We start from the raw sequence: 26,284 nt of genomic DNA, 5'->3' as shown, positions 1-26,284 counted from the left end.
TTTATTTATTTAAGATAAATTTTCTTTAACTTTTTAAGGCAAACGCATATAATATGTAATAATAAATATAATAATAGCAATAATAATAATAAACACTATTGATCATATGTAAAAAAAAATATTTAGCTTTTAACATAGTGTACAATTTTGTTATGGATATTCCCAAATCAAATAAAATATAGTATAGATTTCCCAGGTATTAGACTGATTGAGTGTAAATTACGATAATTAAACCTTTGTCAGTTTATGTTTTAATTTTCCTCGACAGCCCCCTGGTGGCACCTCGGGGAATGACACCACTGATGTGCCTTCAGCATCAGAAGAGGCATAAATGTGAAGAACCATCCAAGGCAACGGTTGTCAAACTGTGGGATGCAGACACCAGAAAAATGAAAGCAAACTAATATGACTATAAATTTAAGATGATGGGGAAAATAAAGAATATAGGAACACCTGGAGCAGATGTGGAAGGTAAAGTACAAAAAAGCATTAAGAGCTGTAACTCCAAAATTGGAACTTTTACATTTATTTATTTATTTATTTTTAGGGAAAATAATGAATAGTTTGATGATGGGACCGGAATGGAATATTAATTAATTAAAAGCCCAGCACTACAGGATAGTGGATTACACAGTTTGATTCCAGGAGATACAAATCATATAAATCCCTCTAACCATATTCTGAAGCCATAATGGTTCAGATCCTGGAGAAAAAAACATCAAAATCCAGGAGACAAACAGTCTGTAGCAGAACATCTGTATTACTCAAAGACACTAGCATTTCCCAATGTCCATCTATCCATAACCAATTTAGAACCACCAATAAACCTAATGTGCATGTCACCTGAGTGATGGCTGGTAACTGTAAGGTGACTTAACTAAAACAATTAATCTACGCAGTTCTGATTGGCTGCCCTGTTCACTCATATTATTCTCTTTAATTAATTCTGACAAATAATTAAACAGCTGAAATTATTATTATACAATTATACACATATTTGTGTTGCTATAAGACAAAGTGAAGGCCCATTCTGTCAGCCTCTCTACTCTCCCAGTCCCTCCTCTTCAGAGTTATTTTTTTTCATTGGATCTGAGGCAGCCATCATTTCCTTTATCTTCACGTAAAGCTCATTTTCTGGTGGGAAAATGTTTCTCTGTGAGAGAGAGAGAGAGAGAGAGAGAGAGAGAGAGAGAGAGAGAGAGAGAGATCAGAAATTATAGCAAATAATGTTCACATTAATCAGCACTTATATTTAGGTAAAATGGAATGAAATGGGAACAACTAATGAAAGACTCAGTCTTTCATTAGTTGATAAAAAAAATAATTAAAAGCTAGGATGCAATAAAGCAAAACAGACTTTAATAAATGCTGAAACATAATATAATATAAATAATGTGATGACAGCGGCTGTGAACGATTTTAAAGTCATTTTTTTGTCTAAATGCAGTTCAGGGGAATTGTGCACAGACGCCCACACACAGAGGCGGAGGATCTTGGAGCCATATCAATAAAATTGAAATGTGAAAGCCTTTTTGCTTTGCTTTGTTTTTTAGTTTAACATTTAGTAATAATGTCAAAAAATAAGTCCAATTTTTTGTGGCGATCAGAAAGGAGGTGCTATTTTTGGCATTCTGAGCATGAAGCGAGCGAGTCAGAGGTGACATTCACCTTCAAATGCCAACTTTATTCCTGACATTTAAAGTTTATTCACAAAACACAAAGAAAAACGTCATCTTCTGATTTATTTGCAAAATTCAACTTTTATGTTAAAATGTCACGTTTAGTCTCAAAAATTCCAAAAAGCAAAAGAAAAGAAAAAAAAAATTCTTTTTTTAAAACTTCATGTGGCTCTAATACGTTTCGTACAGTGTCAACTTGAGTGCCCTGTGAGTGCTACGTACCTGCAGACAGAGACGCAGCAGACCTCCACCCTTGCCCTGCGCTTGAAGTGACGCCAAAAAGTGAGGCAGCGACTTCTCTGTGATTCTGTTTCCTACACAAACACACACCAAAAGACTTTATTTCAGTCCTGATAATGCATGTCCACACTTGCAAGAAGTCAAAGACAAGTCCTGCCATCAAATCTAACAGTAGTTGTTTTTATCTCTTTTGATTATTTTAAATGTACAGCACTTTGGTCAACAGTTGTGGTTTTAAATGTGCTATATAAATAAATTTGACTTTGATTTTGTGCTTTGACTTTCCTGAGAAGCACAGATAAATGCACCACAGCTGCTGACCTGCCAGGTTGAGGGAAACAAGAGTCGTGTTTCCGGACATGAAGACCTGTCCGTCCCTGGGATCCACCGACGGGTGCAGCAGGGGATTTGCTGGATCCACCAACTCTGCCTGCTCACGGAGAACCGTCAGATCAGCGCCATCATTGAGAATTATATTTTTGCTTCACAAAATGTTGCATCAAACAAACCTTATTCAGGCAAGTATTTGATGTATCCTGCAGGGGGAAAAAAAAGAAAAAAAACAAAGTGAAACCAGTGAAATTTTATACTGTGTTGTGCATCCACATGATGCTCAGCAAACAGAAAACGTTACCTCTTCTGCATGTTGCTTCTCTTTGCCCTCTGCCTTTCCACCTCTAGCCTGAGACGCTCTTGTATCAGTGGCTAGAAAAGATGTCAGGGATAAACGATAAACACAGCTGTCATCTCTCAGAGAACAGAACAAGTGTTTCAGGTGCGACAGGAGCGATTACTTTTCTTGTTTGGCTTTTGGTTGTCTTTGTTGGCGTCCGGTTTCTCGTCTTTTCTGGTTGCTTCCTGTAATAAGAATCAATAGCACAAGATTTGCAGCACACACTAGTTTAAGAATTTGCTAAAAGTCAGTTTTCACATGAAACCTTTTTTTTAGGAGTGCCTGTGGTCTCTCCTTTGTTGCCACCCAGTGAGGTGGTGCTGCCAGCTAATGTTTGGAGAGGCTCATCCTTCACTAAAGCCTGAAAAAAACAGATCAAAAATAAACCTGAAAGCGGTTTAACTACATGTGCTGTGAAAGCAGTGCTATTCAGAGCACTTAGTTATTAAAGTCAGTTCAGTGAATGACACTGCCACTCTTACAGCTTGCACTCTTTTCAGAAGCAGCTTCCTCCTCTCCACTATTTCATCATGAGTTAAGGCAAACTCACGAAGTACCTGAAAAGGGGAGTAGCAAGCACTGGAGGCTTATTAAATTACATTACATAATGCAATAAGATGAATATGATTTAAGACATTTTAACTGCTAATTTAAATGCATTATCTGTCAGTTAAACTCTGTGATGTAAATTGATACCGCAGCCAGCTGAGCAGCTCCTGCATCTCCAACCTGATTGTTGCACAGCGAGAGAAAGAGCAAAGTACGATTCAGCCGCAAGCCCTGAGGCAAAACAGGACGGCGACAGAGACATCAGCTCAGCGGTCACACAGGGGACATACACCAGGGAATATGCCATCAGATCTGGGTTATACCTGAGCGATAAGTGCAGCACCTGCATCACATATACGGTTGAACGCCAGGTTGAGTGACAGGAGGTTTTTGTTGGCAGACCTGGCTGTCGAAAGCGCTGAACCAATCAGGCGAGCGCCTTCAACTCCTATCCGGTTATTTCTCAGAGACAAGTGAGTGAGGCTGGATCAAAGAAACGCATGACATTAACTGCTCTTGTGTGCAGAAGGGTGTGTAAATACAGGAAGAGGGTTTTCCAACATTGCGGTCGCTATTTATTAATTTGTTGTTTAAGAATTATAATATGTTGAAAGTTTCATTTTTGCAGATGTTTTTTGTTAGCTACTTTGCTTTATTTTGGCTTATTTTCTTACTCACTTGTCAAAATTGCTTTAAAAAGATTTTTCTTTATTTTATTTTTTGGGGGGACTTTGTTGTCAGGTACAGTGAAAAAATGAGGACTCTATGCAGTTCTGTGAAAAAATAACGACACGCCACAATTCACTAGCTTATAGAAACACCATAAACGGCAACTCCAGAATATTTTGGTACACAGAGGACTTCATGGTCTACTCAATGACTGCAAGATGCCCATGTCCTGTGGCTGCAAAATAAGCCCAAATCATCACCTCTCCACCACCATGCCTGGTTTCTGCCGAAACCGCTGTGCATTACGCTCATGACTTTAAACTAGAGAGTGACACCAGTGCTTATGGTGCAGGTACAGTAAATTAGAGTGAGGTTGACAGAAGTGTTCATCATCCAGTATGCTGTTTTTCAAAGAAATTCAAGAAACCCCAAATGATTTAGAGCACAACTGAGAAAGAAACCTTAGCGTTACTTTTGGGTATGCAACATTCTGAGGTGTACTTTGGTTCCAGCACCACCTCCGCTGATGATCACAATGACCACAATCCCCTGCTTATATCTCAAATGCTCAGTAACAATGATGCAGGTCCTTATTGCTGCAAGATTTCAACACTGAGTACACCATCTGAAGGAGACTGATAACACTATGGCAGATGTCTTATCTCATATAAATCAGGCATTTCTTGTGGAGGAGAGTGATATAAGGTGGAGTCAATATGACCCAGCTCATAATTTTATATGACTTGTATTGTTTTCTCTCCTCTCTGCTGTTCAGTTTTTTTCTCTCTGTGTTTTCAATTATTGGAAGGTTAGAAGCGCCGACTTTAAATTATGACCTGACAAAGGGATTTCTAATTCTCGTGATGGATAAAGCGAGGTTTTGTGAAACATTTGAAGCAGTTTTTGTCAGAACTGTCAAAAACAATGTGACACCCATCTCCACAGTGACACCTACTGGCGGCTTTTGCTATTGTCACATCTTAATGCTATTCTGTTGCACTATTGTAAACAAAGCTCTATACTTTGGGTCAGTGTTTCAAAACATTTCCACTTCATAAGCTTGAAACAATCTCAAAACTTTTGTATTGAGCATCCCAACCAGTCTAAGCTGTGTGATTTTGTGGAGAGTAGTGCTGTATGAACAAGTGTTTTCCACTAATAGATAAATCTGTTTGGACTGTGGTAATGTGGCTAGGATTGTTGCATAGCAAGAAAGTCCTGGGTTAGAATCCACCATCTGGCCAGGCCTTTCTGTGTGGATTTTGCATGTTCTCCCTATGAGTAGGTTCTCTCTGGGTACTCCAACTTCGTCCCAGGGTTAGGTTAGCAGTGTGAATGTTTGTCTGTCTCTCTGTGTTACCCTGCGACAGACTACCCTTATTTGGGAGCAGGGGAGTCACATTTGTGTTTCACACTTTGGTGTTCTGTCCAAAAGACTTTGTTCCAGAAGTCTCATGGCTTGTTCAGACATAACTTTGCAAACCTAAGCTGTGCTGCCATGTTGTTGCTGTCATGAACATTAACATTTAACATGCTAACTGAGGCCTGTAGAGGTTGAGATGTAGCTTTTGCGCTTCTGCATTTTCTCCATGCACTGCACGACCTGAACTTGGGATGAATCACGGTGCATCAGTGCCGTTTTGATTATGAACCTGATTTTTAACAAATGGCTACTACAAACATGTTTACATGTGTGACTGTTACGCTACTTACACACTGTCCTCAGAAAGAAGAAGGTGGTAGCCCTGCTGTGGAAGAACATTGCCTTCCAGTGCCACAACCCTAAGTGAACACAAATCAGAGGGGCTGTTTCAGTAACTCTCAGTGCTAAAGCGAAATTTGTCTGCTATTCTACATAATTTCCTGGCATGAAGTCAAAACACATTTGGACCTGTTGTGATGTGGTGCAAAATGCTTGGGGGACAGTGTGTATCTGCTCACCTGAGGCTGGAGCACAGCGGTATTGTGTTCATGAGGGCGACTACCATGCGATCTGTCAGTCCCGCCTGCCAAAACCTGCACAACCGTGGACAAGATTACACCAACAAACAAGAACAAAACAGTGACAGCTGTAACCTCATTCGCTGTAACAGGAGTGTGCCTCCCTGCAGCACCTCATTACTCACCCAAGGCTCTGTAGCTGGTTCATGGAGGGGAGCATCTTTTCTAGCACTCGGAAAATCTGCTCATTCACCCTCCATCCTGTTCATTCATGACATATCCAGTCATTTTCTCACCACATGCTTCAAACAATAATATGAGCTCACTTCTCAATTAACAAGATCCAATGATGTCTTTCAAACTCTGACATTACACACAACATAGAATGATATGACTGCAGGTAACCAGTGATAACTACAGACTCAGAAACTCAAATTCTTTAAATGTTGAATTAATGCCAAGTACAGTTATAAACCCTCGCCTTCTTTTCCTCTCACCAGAAACCTTCATGCTCCTGGCTCTGTCTTTACTCTCCAGCTCCAGTGTTAGGCAGGGCTTTGAGCAGAAAAAAGCATCACTCGTCTGTAACTGGTAATCTTTAGGAGGAAAATTATTATTAGTAAGAGAGTCTGAGATCATATAAATTATATTTACTGTTTATACTGTAGGAATGAGCATCAAGGAGTAATTCGAAATAATGCTGACCACAATAATACTGCAACGGTTGGTAAAATAATTTACAATATCTGTGTGACTGAAATCTAAGAAATACAGACGACCTGGTGACTCTGTAACAACAAATTCCAGTGAAGCATTCATGGTCATGCTTACTTCCATGTCTCTTTGTGTTTGTAGATGTGTAATGTTTAACCTCCTGAGACCCTGCACCTTTTGTCCTGCTCAACCTGCTCCATCTCATGCATGCCAAACAAGATCTTGGGTCTCAAGAGGTTTTATTATTTTGTGCAGAAACATTCCAAATGTTTAGATTACTGATGCCAATACATTCTCATTAATTGACACATTTTTATCATCAATATGGGCTTTAAGTCTCTGCCTCTCCAGTAGTATATTTTTCTACGCTAGGTCTGTTAGCCATAATTCACCTGAAAACGCTAAATGTTGGTAATGTGTGGAAAACACATTCAAATCAAAGCATATAGTATTCAAAAACATGAACACATTCCCATGAGCCTTCTTGCTCTAATGTCACAATTATCACAGATTTTTTTTGTTGTTGTTTTATTTTCTGTTTCTCTGTCAGTGTGATACTACTCAAAGCAGAACCATCTCTTGTTTACTGGTGACACCTTCAGTTTGACTGGCGGAGGAGGCTGGGAACTTGGCAATAACAGCTGGGATATCCTTCACGTTCAGTAGAGCACACAGCGCAGGGAAGTCAGTCTCTGCATTTCCTGTGCACTGATATTCATCTGTAGGGCAATGGGGATAAGTGCAAATCTCAGCTATCACCACAACCACACTAAGTAGAAGAGCTTCATATTTATGCTTACCGAAGGTCTGAACAGGAAGAGTTTCATTTGGAGTCGGTCCTGTAAACAGAAAGGCCTAGAGTCTTGACATAGCAACTCACAAAGCAAACATCAAAAACTTTCACTTTGATTGCATGAAAAGTTTTCACTGTCAATCATATCTCTATATAATGTGTGGTGTTAGATTACCACAAACAGCTATACTGCAATCAGTGCTACTTGAGAGACTGCAGACAGGAAAACTTATTTTACTAAAACCTCATGATGAACAAACATGTTATTGTGTACTTGTTATGATTGCTTTGATTATGTGCTGCAGCTGTTTCAAAATAAACCTAAAATGAGATCACATAACTTGAAGTCTTACTTTATTTATTTTAAGAACTTTTATTTAATCATGTGCTCCATTTTTCAGGGGAAAAAATAATCCTGTATTTACTAATTTGCTTTTTTCAAAAAAGGTTTGCCATAATGAAAATAAGCTGACATGAGAAAGTAGTATATAAAGTACAGTTTTGGTCAGACGTTCACATACGCTAATCATGGGCATGAATGTCATGTTAACTTTGGACCTTTTAATAATTTCTTTGAACTTTTCTTTTTCCAGGGTGAAATCATTGTACACCACACATCTTTAATAGCTTTTCAAAAACAAGCACCGGCTCCACAAGTTTGAATTCATTTTGGATTTTCTCTAATCAACACAGGGTCAAAATATATACATACACTCCCTTAAATCTTTTCATAAGTGGTGCTGAAGGGTCTACAATGTCTTTTAAATTTGAATACAACCAAGGCGTATTAACTTCTCATTAGTGATCATGAATAATTACAACTGATCGTTTCTCTTTGCCAGCATAAAAAGGACTCGTTTGACAGCACTCATTAGATTGACTAATGCTCAGAACAATGCGAATAGGTCTATGGAACTCAGTGAAGATCTAAGAAAGAGAACTGATGATTTTCACAAGGTGGGAAGATCTCTTGGGGCCATTTCTATACAGCTGCAGATTCCAACAAAGTTTTATTTAAGTAAAAATGTGATGTGTCACCACTTTGCCAAGAATGTTCAGGAATAACCCACAAACCACCTAGGTTCAAGTCTGCCGTGAACTGGAAAATGCTGGAACACCAGTGTCACTGTACACATGGAAGCCAGTTTCACATTGCAATCCATTGAGAGGATGCCAACGAAGAAACAAGCCCCTACTCTAAAAGCTGGGTCTGTGGCAGTAAATCAACCAAATTAAATGAACTGTACCACATATCCCAAGAAAAGTGGTTAAATATCCAGCCAGAATTATTCCAGAAGCTTGTAGATGGCTTAAAAAACAGTATCTGGAGTATAAACTTGCTAAGAGACATTTAACCACATATTAGGTGGAGGTGCATTTTAGTGAACCGGTTCACTAAAATGCACCTAAAATGCACCTACAAGAATTTACCTACTCTATGTGGACAAGAGAAAATCCTAAATAAGTTCTATCTTGTGCAACTTGTTTTGTTAAAGTCATTAAAGATGTATGTTGTACAATCATTCCACCCTGGAAAAATAATAGTTCAAATAAATAATTATTCGAAGCCCTAACTTGCCATGAGATTCAAGCGCATGATATACAAACCTCTGACCCCAACCGTAATTTGAATGAGTATATAAAACAGGTATTTTCAAATAACGTTACATTCGAAATAAAAGTTAAATTCTAAGTTGTACAAATGCTTAAAGTAACAACATATTTTTTCAGATAATGTGGCAAAAAATTAAATTACAGCTACGGTTAAGTAGCAGTCCAAGTAAAAAGGCGCTGCCATTCTTCGATTAAAAAAAAAAAACAGGCTAACCTGCGCTTTTCCAGGCCTCGTCTTCAGCGCTGGTTTTATCTTTCGGGTCTTTCTTTCTAGACATGGTTGCGCCTGAAACCACAATTACAGTCACACAGCTAAAAGCGTTAAAGACGATATCGTTTCAGAGAGTTTAATAACGCCGTTGTGAACCAGTTAGGGCGTTTTGGGCGTTACTATGGATACTCAAGTTGTATCGCGAGATTTAAGTTCTTGGTTCTTCAACCTTTAGCTCTCAGTGTACTGGAAAAGTATAATTCATAAATATTTGAGTGAAAATATTATAGTATGTATGGCCCTAAAGTCGATAAGAGCGATAACGAAAACGTTGTTTAACTCGCCTATTGTCAACTACTGTACTATCGCGAGAGCTGAGAGAAGGACTCGTTTACTTCTTGACAAGTCTGTCGTACTTGATATATGAATTTGTGAGTTTTTGAGGTCCAGAAAACATACTTAAATTACATAAATAACCTCTCTCACATCTGTAATTTTTTTCTCTTTAAAGTGGATCAGGAGTGCTGAGAGAGCCTTATATTAACCCACCACAAGGAATACTTTTTCTTAAATACCGGTATATAGGTAAATCTTCACCATGTCCTAGCACTATAGTTTTACATATTTGGTTAAATTTCCATAAATTTTCAAGCGCCTTACAGGATTATATCTACATTTTTACTCACTGACCTCACCGTATTCACTATTTTCTATTTAATTTAGCTACTTTTGGATAATTTCGAGCTTATTAGGCCTTTTGGTTTTATTCAAGCCATTTTGGTAGGGTTTGTATTTAATGTTTTGGCTGAACAATAGTATCTATATTGGGTATTTATAATTCTTTTTGTAAACGTGTGTTTGTGAAGTATATGAGGGGTTTTCAAAGGAGACCACCATGAAGTATATTCACAATAATGTAGTGCTTTTATTAAAAAAACAAACAAAAAAAACAAAAACAAATATAAAACAAAAAGTAAAAACCAACAGCATTTTTCATGACTTAAGAATCATAATTACAAACTTTAAACGAGTGGAAGAAGTTTTTTTTCTTTTTTTTTTGACAAACTGTACACATCACAAAATGTCCGCCAGTCTGCCATTTACAATGCTTGCATCTTATTTTGTGATTGTCTAAAAATAACTAAACAAATCGCACAAAAAACACACAAATACAAGTACAAGCATCATACAATGACTGCTATCACAAAACGGAACCATTTTCCTATTTGAAAGAAAAAAACAAAGCAAAAAAACCCAAAATAACATAATATTGGGCCGACAGCTTTTTTTAAATTTATTTTTTAAAACTTTTTCTTTCTGTCACCGTTTAAAAATATCTTAACATTTTTATGTTGGTTTGTTTTTTTAGTGTTCAACACTTTGCAGCAAAAAACAAGGAGCGCAGTTCTCCTTCAAAAGTAATATTAACAATGTTCAGCGGCAAAGAGGTCGCTGGCAAGTCACTGTCATGTCCCAATGCCTTCTGTGTCCGTTTGACATTCTTCTCGCTCATGCAGTACATAGGTGAATTTCATTTATAGGCAACGAAACTTCAGCTTACTTTTTTTAATGTCGTCAGGACAGTTGGTGGTGAGATTTCTTGGACATTAAAAAGAAAAAACAATACAAAAACAAAAATCTTTTTCCTCCGAGCTTAAGTGTCTTCAGTATAGTCATACAAACGGAAGAAATTATAATATTATTATTATAATAATCATAATACATTTAGGGCTGAGTCCTGTACAGTACAATAATAAACAAAATCCATTTTCAAGATATTGCTTTTGGAGACACTCCTCAATGTAAAGTGTGTATATTTACATAACTTGGCACTGTACAACTTCCTGATCCCTCTCCTCTCTCTGTCAGTGTCTCATTCTCGTCACATCTCTGTCAGTTTAACGCACCGGGACATTGCAGGCTGTCCCTTTTAAACAGAGGCATTTGGGGGAAGAAAACAAAAAAGGAATCTCATCAAATATCACAATTTCTTTCGAAAACATTCTCCATGGCAACCAGGAAACATAGTTTAAAGACAAAAAAAAAAAAAAAAAGAACCCTCCCCAGTTCCCAATATACAGTATACACCTCCCCCCAGTCTCACAGAATATAAGAAAATATGACCATCACGATACATTTCATGTTAAGTATTGTTTTTTCCATAGTTTTCTTAAAACTGTTAATTGCCATCGAGCCCTTGATTTTTTTTTTGATTTTTTTAAAAAGGTATATTTTCATGAAATTCTGGCAGAGTGCACACACAAAATAAAACGTGTATCCACGCGCACACACTCGCACACGCAAGGCAGTCGGAGAGCACGGCTGTGTAAGGCGTTACAGTTGGAGCCAGTGTTCCCCCCTCTTCCCACCCCACCCCTGACCCACCCTCCCCGCCTGATTTAGTTAAGCTGGTGAATTATGTTTTACTTCACAAAAAAAAAAAAAAAAAAAAAAAGAGGGGCAAAGCGGACTGCCTAACGAGACGATTAAAAAAAAAAGAAAAAAAAAAAAAAAGAACAAGACACTTTTACTGACAAAGGCGCGCACGCTCCATCTTCCCAAACCCCCTCCCTTTACTCTAATAAAACAAACACGCCACAGGCCTCTTCTGTTCCTAAATGAGTTACTACAGTATAACAGGAAAAAGATAATAGACTTGCTTCTTTTTTTTTCTTCCAGACTGCATCATCCAATACTGTGAGAGTGTTAGTGTGTTTTCATTATAGATACATTACAGAGAGCTTCACAATATCCATGGTACCAAAAGTGCAGTTCACCACCCTTGTTCTCTCTTTCTCATGAGCAGCATCTGAGCACACCGCTCAACTTTAGATTTCTCCTATGCCATTCCTACCCCACCCCACAGCCCCTGGGCAGTTCTTCTCTCATCCCTTACATTTGTTTCATTGCAGCTAGGTTCCACTAGGGGGAACAATTCTCCAGCACTCATATCCCCCCCACAGACTGAATCATTAATCCATCCCTCCCCCTCTATCCATCCTTATTCAGTACCACTTATTTCATTACAGATGCTAGCTAGTGGAATTCATCTACCCATGTTTTCAATGTTCAATGCATTTAAATGCATGGGTTACAACTCCTATGTTCGTTTTCTTTTTCTTTTCTTTTTCTTTTTTTAAAAAGAAAGTTTTTGCATCATACTACTTAAATAAGCAAGAAGCCTGGGTCAGCTCTCTCTTTGTGCTCCTTGAGAGCTCCTGAAGTCAGTGCTTCCAAACACCCTCCACCCCTCTCAGAGCTGAGACGACAGTCTTGGAAGAGGTAAACTGGAAGAGGCCCCCAGGGATGCATTGTGGTCCTTAATGGCTGGAAAACCAACAATGCTCATTTCCCTTCTTGCTGTCTCTCCATTTTCTGCCCCTTGCTCATGACAGTGAAAGGCAGTGTGCTTGACAGGCACGTAGAAACATTATTTTCTGCCTACAAAATCGCTGAATCCGAGCGCCCGCCGCCGCAGGCGCCGCCCTGCGCCTTCCTCAAGGAGATAAGTGACATCAATGGCTGGAGAAAGTTGGAATGAGAGAGAAAATTAGCAGCTTGGACACAAATAGATGACACAGGGCGATCACATTAAAGATAAAAAAATAATTTAAAAAAATCAGCCGCATGGAGGCAAGTTACTTTAAAGCAAAAATGCTTCAAGTATAATCTGTTAAACAGTTAATAAGCAATAAAAATTAAGTCTGATGTTGTTGTACACATAAAATAATAATTCCCAGGGTCGCTTAAGGCAGCTCATTCATTTAACACTGGTAATGGATTACTAGTCTGTATCCACCAAATATGGCTTTGGTACCTTGGCTTAGACATCGATGGGATAGATACTGGCTTTAACATGTTAATCATTTGTTTGTAGTAAGGTAATGTTCTTAACTCAGGTAAGACCTCATACCACAGTATCAGTATTTATTGTATTTAGAGTTCTATTTATTGTGGTGCTTAGTTAATCTGTTTCTATTTCAGCTCCTTCTTTTGTGGAGTTTTTAAACATACTGAGGTTTTTCTTTGGTCATATTTCATTTATTCCCATTGAGCTTTTCTTACTTTTTTTGGGGGGGGGGGGGGGGGGGGGGGGGGGGGGGGGGCAGTAAAAAATGGCCTTGGGGTGGATCAAACGCTGGCCTCTGCATTAGCCTTGCAGCATATGGATCACTTGCTAAACCCAGTAGGCTAAACTAGCAACCACTACAGGGTGTGTTTAATGTTTTGGCTGGAATTTCCCTTTTTTTTTGGATAAATAATGTTTGTCTTATCTTATCAGAAACAAATTGCATCTACAAGCCAAATAGTTGGGTTTCACAAGCAATACATAAATTCTTGAGAAAAACTAAAAAAATGTGCCTTTTCATAGTTCATGTACAGCCCACCTGCCTGAGCTTAGTCCAAGTGGGAGAGAGGACAAACACGGCAGAGCAGAATGTACATTACTTCAAATTTACTGTAAAACAACAAGAAACTGCGAGAGCACAGACATTTGTGCTGATATGGCGGCATATCATTATATTGTTAACTGCAATTAGATTACAATGTTTCTTTGGTAATGATACAAAGTATCAAGTAGCGTAATTAGTGACTTTATAAAAGATGGACATAGTCACTGTGACGTCATCAATCAGTTTGTTAAGTGATGTTATGAGGCCTCAAGCTGACTATTTTCACCATATATCCATGTTGGTGTTTTAAAGTATGATGTAACGAGCCTGGGGTGGATCTGAATGTAAAACTGGATGCTCACTGGCTAACAACTTGTGACTGACAAATCATTAGGAAATGAGCATATCCTGGGCAATTCCCCATTGTGACTTAAATAAAAGCTTCTTTCAGCTTCTACTTTATTTGCAAGAGGTTGTCATAGCAGACAGATCTGATATATGATGTGTAAGGTTTTTTACGCCGCAACAACCCTCTGATGGTCTTTAAGTGGGGATCTTTCACGTTAGGCTAAGATTAGTAAGTGAGATGAAGTGTTAAAAGGGAACTCCGGTATATTGTAACTTATTTTAACCCATTAATGTGGCCTCAAGTGTCGTGCCAACTTTGCAACTTGTCCTCTCTTGTAAAGACTGGAGGAAATGTGAACAGCATTTATCTGGGCAACTAGAATCACTAGTTTTGTCTTTGAGTCCGACCAACAGTAAACACAAAACTTGGCTGTATTTCTATATCACGGGTTATCAAATGTATTGTAGTGGGTAACGTGTAATAATCCAGCGCATGAAATGACGTTTTACTTACTTGCCAAATGGGAAGCTGAGAGTTCAGTCCGGCCAGTCTTGGTCTTTTGTTGATGAAACACCATCTCGGGGATGGCAATGTTTTCAAAGCTTTCAATTCATGAATTGTAATTCCACACATTGAGACATTCAAAGGTCCCCTTCTTTGCAGCAGTCGGCATTAGCAGAGCAGTGAGGACAGGAACACCACCGGTTTCCCGAGGTAGGTTGCCTCTGCCACCATCTTCAGAGTACTGTCTTTCCTTCTTTATGTTTAAGCTCCTCATCCATCTGCTTACTCTGGGTAAAATCAATACTGACAAGCGAGCTGATACAGCCTCTCGCCCTCAAAATGGTCCATGGGGTAAATCCGCCATTGCATTTAACTGCCAACTCTCCTCAGAAGACAGTATAAACACAGTGTAAGTCAGCTACACACGTGTGATGATGAGTATGCCAGTGATTTGGTCAGTTGGCAAGTATCCCAGAATGAAGATTCCTAATGCGGTTAGTACAATGCCCGTTCCAGGCAACATTCGGTCAGACTGAAAAATGATTAAAATTAATTGATGTAAAAAAAAAAAAAATTATCTTTTGTGGTAAACTGTAGGCAGTTCATGCTTGTCGCACAAATAAATGCTGTTCAGATTAAAAACTTTAAAAAAAAAGGTGATGATCGCAAAGTGAGCATGACCCTTCAAGCCACTACAGCCATATTAATGGTAAATTTGCCAGGTTGAGGTAAATGGGAATTTTCCTTGAAGCGTTGGTCTAAATTTTGATATTTTTAGGTGACATAAAATAGAACATAAATATGATCTCCTCTTCATCCTATGCTTCTTATGGACAGATTCTTGCCCCAACTTCAAGCTTATTCTTTCAGAAATAGTAGTAGTTTTAAAAAAAATGATCCAACACGTTCAAATGACGTGTCACAGCAAAGTGACCTTAAACTTTAACCCTCATTTATCTGTTGACCTACCCCCCTCCTTTGTTCCCAGTCCCTCACCGTTCTTGCTGGGTGTTCTGTGCAGCAGATCCAGCAGGATCTTGTTCAGTCGTTCCCGCTGGGCCTCCCTCCTGCCCAGAGCTGGGTGGTGTAGTGGCGATGAAGTCGAGGATGATGGAACTTCAAGCAACTCTCCAATCCTCTCGGCTGAACGTTCCTCCAGCCCCTTGCGCTCATCGGCTTCCTGTCCATCCTCCTCGTCCTCCTCTTCTCCTGTCTCCCTTTCCCGTTCTGGTCTTCTAGGCTTGGCTGAAAGAAGTGCGGAATCTTCTGAAGCCATGTCCATGTCGTCTTCCACTCCTCTTCCATCTTCTCCCTCAGGTGGGAAATCTTCACCCCGGTCGCAGGAAGAGGCATCGTCCTCACAGCCTCCAGCTTCTTTGGGTCGTTCGCTTTTCCAGGCTGATCGGCCGCCGTTCCTCTTATAGTTGTCAGGAACATAATGAGGCTGCAAGAAAGCCAAAAATGAAATTTAACATAAAGCACGTACGTTTCAAGTAGATAGGGTTTTAAAATGTAGAGATAAAAAAATAAAAATACAAAAAAAAAAAAAACAAAAAAAAAAAACACTCAGGGAAAGTCCACCCTGACTAACATCCAAGTTACCCTCCACGAGTACAAAATAAGAAGTAATTAAAACCTTGAGGCCAAAAGGTAAGTGCTGACAAGGATATCCCTTTTTGTATTGTTTTTTTTTTTTAAAGAAAGGAAAAAAAAAGAAAAGAAAAGTTCTGGATTCTGTTAACTTGGTCTCATTTTTCAACACAAGCAGACTTGGCTGGATGAGGCTTTCGGTGCATCTGTTTCATGAGACTGTACTGTATCAAGTTCTAAAATCATACAAATCTGACAGCTGTCATCATAACAAAAGCTAACACTACAACAAATATAAACTATTAGTCTGGTGCATACAACACTACATTAACTCTGTGTGAATGTGTTTTTTTTTAATAATTTCTTGTGTGACCCAATTTTATAAGCTTTGGTTGCTAAAACACAGAGAAAGAAAAAAAAAGACCCCAGCTAAAACATGACTTCCATTCTCAACACATTTTCTAGTGTTTGTAAATCAGTAACAGATCCCGGCTCAACAGTCCTGTCGCTCTCACCGAGAAGTCTCTTTTGGGCGTGAGCCGCTTGGGGAAGTGGTTGAAGGCATATGGCTTGGTGCAGACCGGAAAACGGTTGCGATGGATCTTGTAGAACAGATGGGCCGACTTGTCCAAGCGGTAATCACAGATGTACACATCCTGCTCTTTCACACCCTTTGGCCGTCCTTTAAGAAGAATGCACACTGAATTAGCAGGGACGTGATGTATTTGAGCAGGAAAAAAAACATTCAAGTGAGCACATGCCTATACATTTTCCTGTAGCGTATGTTTATCAAAACTTAATGGGAATATTAACCAAATTCCAACATGGTTCTAGCAGTTCAGCTAACATATTTGGGTTCATTTGTGCATTTTTACCTTTGCAGTAAGTATAAAGGTCGAGAACACAGCAGGTTCCCACCACTGCCTCCAGGGGGATGATCTCATAGAGCGGCATGCGGAATAACTCGTTCTGGTAGAATCGCCGCGATGGAGAATGGTGTGTCTCGTGAGGACGGAAGTAGTGGTGGCCAAAGGCAAATCGCTCACCCCTTTAGAGTGTGAGTGGACAGTTTCATTAGAACAATAATGAACACACACACACACACACACACACACACACACACACACACACACACACACACACACAGTTATTCTCCCTGCCTGTTTAGGTAATAAACTTACTTTTCGTTCTTCCACAGCTTCTCAATTCGGAAGATGTCGAGTTTGTCTCGGTTGATGTGAGACAAGAGACGGTAAGACTGTCTGACAGGCTGACCCTCAGGTGAGCGTCTGCTGTCTCTCATCAGATACACACAGTCACCTGCACACAAACAAACACAGAGATCAGTTACTTATCTACAATAATATGTCTCACAAGAATCTGACCACTTAAGTCACCTAGAATATCAGACTCTCTCCGCTGCAGATCTCTTGTATGTCTAAAGTTTGCAGAGAAGTTAGAGAAACTTTTTTAAGCAATCGTCTATTGATAAGTTGCAATAATACATTATGGCATTTGCAATAAAATAATCGACAAAAACAAACCTTAAAGAACAACTCAGCCTTAAGCTGAAATTAATGTTTCTGATTCAAAGTTTCAAGCTGTTTCACTTCTGACCACTCCTAACCGTTGAGGCAGATGTGGTTGGGTGTGGTCAAAAGTGCACACTTTTGCATGTATAACCACATCAATCACGTCAGGTTGCCCTCGAGTAACACAGCATGCAAATCATTGCATCAAAATGATACATTTCTCTGTGAGTACAGGGAGTTTTCCAGGCATGCGTGAGCTTACGATTGCTTTATGATTTAGATACCTTGGTGTAGCAGCAGGTCATCTCTAAGGAGACAGATGTAGTAGACAGAGCCAGCCTGGGCGTAGCTGGGCTGGGGTATCATGGGGACTTCCTGTAGTGAGGATAAGACACATCTGAGACACTTCTAGCCAAAAAACAACAACACCAACAAACAAACAAAAAACAGACTTTAAGGAGTTCATCATCCACTGTGGTTTCGAAACAACAGACGCACCCTATCTACAGGCCGGGGATCGCACTGTTCACACAGATAGTGCTCCACCTCAGTCTCCAGTCGCATACAGTCAAAGTGCTGCCACACCTATGATGGGAAAAAATTATTAAATCACATAAATGCATAAGACAAAAAAGAAAAAAGAAGACTTTTCAAACCATTTACTGTAAGTAACATTGAGTTACAGCTCGAATGAAATGCTCAAAAAAAAAAAAAAAAAAAAAAAAAACCCTCTGCGTTAGTGATTCACCACCTTGACTGTTTCTGAACCTCTGAACTTAAGCTCCTTCAGTATTTGTTATCCTCCTCATTTTCTGTATCTAAAAATAACAGACAACACACACAAAAGACTGCCTGCATCCTCTGCATGGAAAATCTCCTTGACAAAGTACTTCTCAGATAGGTGAAGTCTTTAGAGAGACGCTAAAATAGTTCTACACCATCAGCAAGTGAGATAAAAGAAGAGAGGTCGAAGTAAAGACTGTTTCTGATATTTTTTTACTTACCATACACTTTTCACATTGAATCATCAGACCTTCATCCTTGTACATTCCACAGATGCAACGGATGACATCGTCATCCTTGTCGTGAGACCCGGGCCCTCCTGTGTGGTGGTGATGACCGTGGTCACGGTCCAGCGAGTCTGAGCTGTCTGCCTCGCTGGCGGTCTCGCCCACTATCTCATCAATCTGGACTGCAGCTTCATTACGAGCACTGTAGTAGGCTTTCCGCAGCCGACAGACATCTCTGCCTATTGATGACTTCTTCCCATAATATTTCTGGTGGGAAAACGAGACAGTTGCTGAAAATCTTTTAAATCAATCCGTTACTGGCAGAGCAAAAGGACAACAGGACCTCACAGACACCATAAAGTGATCGATATTTAAAGCTGAGGAATGCTCATTTGACCCCAGAATTACACGCTCATCATTCACTCGCACGGTTAAGGCTTTGAGTTGTTCATCCTTGAAAGTCTACGGGCAATTTCCTGCAGGACAAAGGTCACCGACACAGAAAGATTCATTCAAAACTGTCTTTGCAGCTGCCAAAATTTCACCGGCAAGGCTACACCCACATTCAACAGTAATTCACATTCCTCTCACACTTTTTCAGTCCGCCAGAAAGGGCCTTGGGGCGAGAGGGTGATTCTAATTTATACGTCCACTTCAAACTTCTCTGACTGGAAGAGTAAGCTGCCCTGAGAGCTTTTCAAGTGGCACTTGTTTAAACTGCTTAGCTATACAGATGTAAATCAAACAGCCTTGCAACATGTGCACACAGGATCAGCAGTCGCGAAGTTATGTTCCATTTGGGAGGTTTTTGTGTGCGAGACAGGAGAAAGAAAAGCAATGACTGAGTGGGAGGAAGAAAGTGTTGAAGCTGCACAATAACAGCGTTAAGTATCAATTTGACGAGGCCCTTTGATAATTGAGCTCTAAGAGTCTGAGATTACACACAAGAGTCCACGGCATGGCCGCGTCACTCAAAGATTAAGACTGGATGCTCCAACAGCTGAATGCCTTCGTGCCACCAGCATGTTTGAGTTTCTAATGACTGCTAACAAACGGTCTAACAGATCTATGACACTGATTAAGCAAGTAGTTTGACACCAAACCAAAAATTTCAGAAAACTATCATTTTCATGGATGAGTGTATCCCTCAGGACATGTTATTAGACTACTAGCAGCATAAACTTGTGAATTTTCACCAGTTGAAATAGGAACACAATTTATTTCCAGCTGCTTCATAGACTCTTACTCTCTACATCTTCAGTGATTTTCAAGCTGATGTGCAGCTGTTCCATTCACACAATGAAGTATATATATCAATAATATTAATAATGGATGAATCAGGAATCTTATTATCTAGCAATATAAAAATTAAAGTTAAAAGATCAATAAAGGAAGTACTCATTGAGAGAGCTAGCAAGTAATTAAGAGAGAGCAGAGATGATAGAACAAACTAATATGCTGGTATTTACATTTCACTGAGTTTCTAAATAAAAATATTCAGGTCATCTAGGCATGGTTACATTGAGTGGCTAGTGAGTGCACCTCAATTTCTACCCGCATTTTTTAAAATTCTCATTGGATTAATCTACCTCTTTTTTTATGGCTCTAAAAATGCAAACTAAGGAATGCATCACAGAGATCTGAGTTCCTCAGTTTAGCTGCTTTACTTGAACAGCTTCTGATCATTACTAATAAATAAAATCCTAATTTCTTCTACTACAAACATGTGAACTGGTCCTTTGCCTACCTCAGCATTGCGAAATACTTTGAGCATGTCTGTGTCAAATGCTTCAACCGTCTTATAATGGCCCGTGAGGATTTGCTTCTCAATGGTGCTCAGGTCCAGCGGGTCAGACACCTTCTCATAGTACTGGCTGTTCCTGATGGTGCACAAAGATAAAAGAATTAGGCTCCAAATTTGGTTTGTCAGTAGCAGAGGTGGGTGGGAGGACAAAAAAAGGAAGGAGAACATTCAGTTCAAAACTTATTAAATCAGATTCAACCAAAACTCAAATTTCTATGAGCATACAGGGCAACAAATCCCAGATTATAACAGCTTTTTTTTACCATGTAGCTGAAGAAAAATAATAAGCTGCTATTGTTTTGACACCAGCTGATTACTATCAATACTGGACAAGCATCAACACACAGGCTGTCACGATTGTGTGTGGCGAGAGATAAAACTGTTACACTACGTGGGTGCTGTACACAGATAGACCAGATAACATAAGTAGGCGCTGTTTGGTAAACATGAAACAGCTTGTCGATATGCAGGTTTACACTCTTACCTCTTTCGAGATGGGAGGTTCACCAGCGGGGCAGCAAGTGTCTGACCAGCGGAGTCTGAGATTAAAAGAAAATAATAACATTCCTGTCATCATTTTTCAATCACAGATTCTTATCATTCAGTAAACAGTGGACAGCTACACCGAGGCACTGAAAGATTCCTTCAAGAAGCCTGATCAGACCCCAGATCAGGCTAGAGGTCATACTAATGAGAATATCAGCGTGACCGGGGTCACTTACCCTTGTAGCTGGTTATCATGTCACAAATCTCCTTGAAGATGTGAGCAAGGCGAGCGGTGCGTGTTACTTCTGTGTTTTCCTCGGCTGCAGCTAGCCTTCGTGTGCGTACCGACCGTGACGTCTGCAGGGCTGAGAACTGCGTCAGGAACACGTCTGGACACAAGATATGACCATTCAGCATTAACGTCTAAAACATCTGCATATTTACAGTCTCTGAATTTTGTCTACATTTCAAAAATAAATGTCTGTGTCCCCTTTATCGTACACTATTCTTTACATAGCTTAAATTACTTGCAACTGAATTTCTTAAGCTTGTACCTGACTTGATGTTGCCATCATCACGGATGACTCCTCCCCAGCGCGTATACATGGACAGGCTGCTGGCATCCCTCTCTCTCTCGCCCTCTCTTTTCAGCAGCTCCTGTTTCTCCCTCATCTTCTCCCAGTTCCTCAAGAGAAAAACTCTATGCTTCAACACAAAGTTTCTGGAAATCAAAGGAGACCGTTTAAATGTGTTACCATCAACTCACACCTCATGAGTTGAGAAGTTTTTACTTTTAAATGACATATATATGTCTTGTGTATTAATAAACCACTCTATTAGAATGGAGAAGCAAGCATTATGTGCAATGGAAAAAGAAATTTAATAAAAATGTGTCACTGGCTTCCCAGGTGCATATGAATGAGGGGTTCAAGCAGATTCCTGTGTACAAGTCTTAAAGGAATTGTGATTATGTCTATCACTGGTGATGGCTTTTAAAAAAAAAAAAAAAAAAGTTTCTGCTATTTTATCCCTGCTTGATTCATGTGACTGAAACAGGAAATCACTTTGGAAACTGTGTGGGTGGTTGACTTGACGCATGCTCAATTATCAGGTAAGGAAATCCCAGAAAGTTAATTCTGCTCATCTGGATGTTGCATTTTCAGTGGGAGAAACATTTTGTCTCCTGACTGATCATCAACAAGCAGTGGAAAAAGTGGGCTCAACTGCTTAAATTCTCATTGTTACCATTTTTTTCAGCAAAAATGCAGAAATTTAAAAGGTCATTGCACTCACAGATAAAGAAACATATTTCATTGATACTAGTATTACCACCTTAAAATATAAAACCTCTCACAAGCCTACAGGTCAGATTTATACTTTTAAGGATGCGTGGGAACCCAAACACAATTTATCAGTTGGCCCACTAGAGTTATGCTTCCTCTTCTTATCTTGTGTGTCCGTTTATGTTTTTACCTCTCTCTGTTGGACATGGGCTTCATCAGATGAGGGTAAAACTTGCTGCTGTCACTTGACTCTTCCTCCTGAAGATAACAAAAGTCCCATTAAACAATCCCTGTCTTCTCATCTTAAACAGTTTCTCATTCACACACATCGGTGACAACACCATTCAAGGTGCTCTTCAGTCTTTAGGAGCCACAGAGGGATTAAATGAGGGTTGGGGATTGAACTGCCATTATGATTAATGAGGAACCCACTATAACTTGCAGGTTACTCCTGATTTCATGCAAGTTCAGAAAACATTTTAGGTCACTAATGCAAAACTATACCCTTTAAGGTACTCCGAGTTACTTTTTTTAGAAATCCCGTGGCCCACTAAGAGCACCTCTGAGACAAAGAAAGATTTGTGCCCTACATAGATACTGCACCTGAAATCTACCAGGATAGTTAGATTTCTATTCAATTAAAATGTTAGTTTTCCCTCATTAAAATTTTTTAACACAAGATATTAAGCTGCAAGGGAATCCATTTCTGTGTAATAGGAGAAAAAAAAAAGCCATTATCCAGTCTTAATTACAAGTGACCTGATCCCACCGCAAACTCTCACCACTTCCATCTATATGCATCACTCACTCGTTTCTTGAGCTGGTGTTTGGACTTCCTCTTCTCCTTGAGTCGACCGAGCCGCCGAGTCCCTCCTGATTTCCCAGGCAACCCATTAATACGCTGGCTCTTCCCTCCGATGATGCCCCTGCAGCCCTCTGAGCCACATTTGCAAACTTGCTGCAGAGAAAAGTGCAGTACAGTATGTGAGAAATATGCACAGGTGCAACAGAACGTCTGAAAATAAGCGTTCTTCCAAAACTGTTCCTAGTGCTTCACCTGCTCTTCTGTATTGAAGGAACGGAAGTTGTAGTCGTAGGTGAGCTCAGTCCCGCTGCTGATGTCTCTGAGAGCAAAGAGACCTATTCTGTACACCCCGTTCACTGACCTGCAAGAAATGAGAATATTACAATGAGTGAAGCTTTTATGAGATTTTTAATACTTAAGGAGATATTCTAAGGAGATGAAAGGAAGCAAGAAGCATGGTAAGTTTTAACCTGCCCACAGGCTCTGGAACAGCTTTTATAAAATAGCAGTTCGGTGATTCCATTTCAAAATCTGAGCTTACTGTAGTAACAACTGTCCCAAAAGGGCCTGTACAACAACTAGAAGGATACTACATGAACTTCTATTTGCAGTGTTTTTGTGGTTTCACTGACCAGCAGCCTGCAGCCTCAGGACAGTTCCTCTCGTGGACTCTTGAGGCTGAATCCAAAAGCAAACCAATCTTCATAGACTCCCATGCTATATTGCTAAATTTACAGCATGGTGCAGTTTTTGCTGCTGGCACTTTATTGCAATGTATTCACACTTCAAATTAAGAAATGTCATCAGGGACAGTAGCTCTTTGGCTAAAATCATTTTACAATTTTACAAATCTCATGAGTCAAGCTTGCTAGTTTCAGCTTAAGGTTTAGCACGCCACCATCACCAGTTCTAGTCTGCTCTGGCTCAGAAGAAACAGAATGGAGGTATTCAAAACAGTCCACCTTTTATATACAGTTAATGATATTCATAGGTCACTCCATTCTTTGCAACATAAGTGCTTTAACACATACAACTGAGGGAAAATCACAAAGTCCAAGTGCAAACCACACTTAGATGCTTCCATCAACCAAGAGATCCAAATCCAGAACATTTGTTGCTGTGAGGAAACGGTACTAAGTACTGAATCACACTTTCCAAAAGGTTAGGTAACAGGTATATGATTTCAGTTCATTATATAATTATACCCAAATGTCTATTTTTCAGGTTAATAGTGAACATTTTGACTTGATCACATGAAAAGATTCACTTTTTCAAGGGGTATAGTTCTAGGCTAGGGATAAAAAAAAATAATCACTAACTACATCCAAAACATATTACGGTATATCCCTTTTACACAAGGATGTACAAACACAAATTTCTCCCTGAAGCAAAGCTTTCATTTTAAAGTTAAAATGTAATATTAGTCAATTACATCAAACCCAGTTTTAAAATTGGGACAAAAAGGGAATAGTCAGTGTGACAAATGTTCAACAAGTAATGCCTTTCTTCCTCTCTCCAAATGAAGCAGCGCTCCAGCTTTTCACTATTCTTGTAAGAATAAAACACACCATTCTGCTTGCCAGCCGCTTGATAATTTATTCCTTATATAGGGGTAAAAAGCTGATTCAGCGCATTGTCTTCAGCCACTACAGCTGTATCTAAGGCCCGGCTGCATGTAATCTCTCTTCTGTGACAAGACGGATGACTCGTCAGGCTTTGTGCTGAAAATCCTCCATCCTTGTAGAGTCTTTTATTTCAGGAGTGCACGCAGGCACCTGCAGACCTGTGTCCTAGATTGTGAACTGGTCTACGTTGGAGGGCAGAGGGTACAACGTGATAGTAAACTCTATGTCGTCATTAGCTTTCAACAATCAAATCCTCTAACGGAGTTGGCACATTCACTAAAAGAACTAAAGATAAACTAAGCAGGTTTCACTTAGAAAAGCGAGGCAAAGGGAGGCCTGCTCAGCCAGGTCTCCATGAGCTGTGGATTTAAACATGCTGCGAGAACAAGCCCTCAGGAAAAAAAGAGAATTGTTTTGGCAGGTGTAAGGGCTTTAAGCCATTAAGGTCTCTGAACACTGGAAGAAAAGGAGTGAGGTGATCTCATCAGATTACCACAACCACATTAATAAGGTTGGGGTTTCAAGGTAGAGCCTTCTCATTTACAGAGCGGTGCACCTGCAACACGTGTGTCTTTTAGAGCTATTATGTACGATACCAAAAGAGAGGCAACAAATACTGCCTAGCATTCACAGTGACTACTTATCAAGGTCTGTTCAACTGGTTTAACTGTACAGCTGCATGAATATAATAGGCTTTTCCCCAATTTCTGCGTTATTTATTACATACTGTTACTATGGTGCCTGCACATATTCCACATGGCACATTTTCAAATAATCAGTTCTGTGTTTGCGGAGGTAATAACAGGCTTCAGACAGCATTAAATGCTTAGTTACTGGTATTTTTGTGAGGATGGATGTCCTGTTCTCCAAACCTGCTGCTCCAACCTTTTTTGTTTGCCAGTAGCAGCAATCAAATGGTCTTAAAGGTAGAGTGGCTTTAATGAGAAAAGAGTTAAATAGCTCATTTCAGACAGAGGGGCTGCACCAAGCAAGGCACACAATAAATAAACATTATTTTGAGCTGCAACATCATTATACTGCACTGTTACCTACTATAACCCCTGGTCGTGGCTGGACTTTATGTAGCTGGCCTTGTCTCCAGTTGTCTAAATTCCACGGTACCATCTTTTGGGCCATTCCTAGTGTGTTATAGCTATAGTCGGTTGCAGAGAAGACCATTTTAATAACACACAGACAGCCTATTTAGGTAATAGGCTGGTCTATTTTAACATGCCCCGACTTTCAAGAAAGCCACCGAAATACTGAAGTATCAAGCTAGAAGACTTTGCAATGAGCTCCTGTGACACTGCTGTCACATCGAACAGCATCACTTGTTTAACACTGTGCCCTAATATCCCCTGTGACTAAATCGACCTGACAATATCTGCCTCACATGGTAACCTATACCGATTTGGACTATTATAGACACATAGTGAGTATAAAAGCAGTACTCTATATCTGTAAACCAAATGTGGTTCACACCAGGCCTCTATCCCATCCCTAACAACTTGTGGCAACTGCTCGTGCTCAGAGCCAAAAAGGCTTAGCCAAATCTGTTCTTTGGTAAGCACCTAAAAGCACCACAAGGGCATTAGCAGGGAAACAGTTCAAGGCTGCTGTGACACTCACCACTTCTGCATCTGACAGTTGGGTTCACAGCTGTGGTTTATGAAACGCGCTTCATTGCCCATTCTGTAGCTATCAATCACCATGCCACTATCCAGGTTCAGGCAGTAGTGGCCACTGTGGGAGAAGTACTGTTCCATCATGCGACTCCTAAAACATGGAAGGTAGGAATGTGTTGAAGATAAGAGAAAGA

At 39.7% G+C, this 26,284-nt stretch overlaps 2 protein-coding genes across 4 annotated transcripts in view; both read right to left on the bottom strand.

The window, feature by feature from the left end:
* Positions 1–210: 210 nt before the first annotated feature.
* lrrc71 (leucine rich repeat containing 71) lies at positions 211–9,429 on the bottom strand. Its single transcript, XM_085263439.1, has 17 exons — positions 9,087–9,429; positions 7,266–7,304; positions 7,062–7,184; positions 6,249–6,347; positions 5,937–6,012; positions 5,752–5,826; positions 5,524–5,592; positions 3,465–3,624; positions 3,289–3,372; positions 3,075–3,149; positions 2,858–2,953; positions 2,714–2,777; positions 2,554–2,624; positions 2,429–2,455; positions 2,241–2,349; positions 1,902–1,993; positions 211–1,153 (listed from the first exon to the last, which is right to left on the bottom strand). Exons 1-17 carry the CDS (start codon positions 9,148–9,150, stop codon positions 1,043–1,045), a joined length of 1,434 nt encoding a protein of 477 aa, XP_085119565.1. The 5' UTR covers positions 9,151–9,429; the 3' UTR covers positions 211–1,042.
* A 2,430-nt stretch (positions 9,430–11,859) lies between these two features.
* Positions 11,860–26,284, bottom strand: part of ash1l (ash1 (absent, small, or homeotic)-like (Drosophila)) — a 31,179-nt gene continuing 16,754 nt past the window's right edge. The window contains exons 12-27 of one of the 3 annotated variants that reach the window (XR_014890562.1): positions 26,095–26,241; positions 23,093–23,201; positions 22,844–22,993; positions 22,226–22,293; positions 21,307–21,473; positions 20,989–21,141; positions 20,751–20,805; positions 20,210–20,342; positions 18,457–18,729; positions 17,951–18,037; positions 17,737–17,827; positions 17,102–17,240; positions 16,796–16,968; positions 16,436–16,602; positions 14,340–15,774; positions 11,860–12,605 (exon numbers count right to left, since the gene is read on the bottom strand). Coding sequence is in view for 2 of the 3 variants with exons in the window: in XM_085263437.1 (XP_085119563.1) it covers positions 12,514–12,605; positions 15,327–15,774; positions 16,436–16,602; positions 16,796–16,968; positions 17,102–17,240; positions 17,737–17,827; positions 17,951–18,037; positions 18,457–18,729; positions 20,210–20,342; positions 20,751–20,805; positions 20,989–21,141; positions 21,307–21,473; positions 22,226–22,293; positions 22,844–22,993; positions 23,093–23,201; positions 26,095–26,241 (2,452 nt within the window). In the remaining variant the exon portion in view is untranslated. The remainder of the gene's footprint in view (positions 12,606–14,339; positions 15,775–16,435; positions 16,603–16,795; positions 16,969–17,101; positions 17,241–17,736; positions 17,828–17,950; positions 18,038–18,456; positions 18,730–20,209; positions 20,343–20,750; positions 20,806–20,988; positions 21,142–21,306; positions 21,474–22,225; positions 22,294–22,843; positions 22,994–23,092; positions 23,202–26,094; positions 26,242–26,284) is intronic. The other 2 variants (XM_085263437.1, XM_085263438.1) reach the window with 2 other exon arrangements.

This window comes from Mchenga conophoros, linkage group LG22 (genome assembly GCF_057382185.1).
Source record: "Mchenga conophoros isolate Kocher_MC1m ecotype Shallow Benthic linkage group LG22, M_conophoros_male_GT1.1, whole genome shotgun sequence".
In the NCBI taxonomy this organism is placed as follows: domain Eukaryota; kingdom Metazoa; phylum Chordata; class Actinopteri; order Cichliformes; family Cichlidae; genus Mchenga; species Mchenga conophoros.
The sequence above is the reverse complement of the archived record's forward strand: the minus strand, read 5'-3'. Positions and strand labels throughout refer to the sequence as shown.

Excerpts from the sequence above, each read along its gene's own strand:
- lrrc71 (XM_085263439.1), bottom strand. The coding sequence starts at position 9,150 with ATGTCTAGAAAGAAAGACCCGAAAGATAAAACCAGCGCTGAAGACGAG. Across the intron at positions 3,150-3,288 it reads GAGCTGCTCAGCTGGCTGCG|GTACTTCGTGAGTTTGCCTT; the intron begins GTATCAATTTAC and ends TCCCCTTTTCAG. Across the intron at positions 1,994-2,240 it reads TGTTTCCCTCAACCTGGCAG|GAAACAGAATCACAGAGAAG; the intron begins GTCAGCAGCTGT and ends GTGTTTGTGTAG.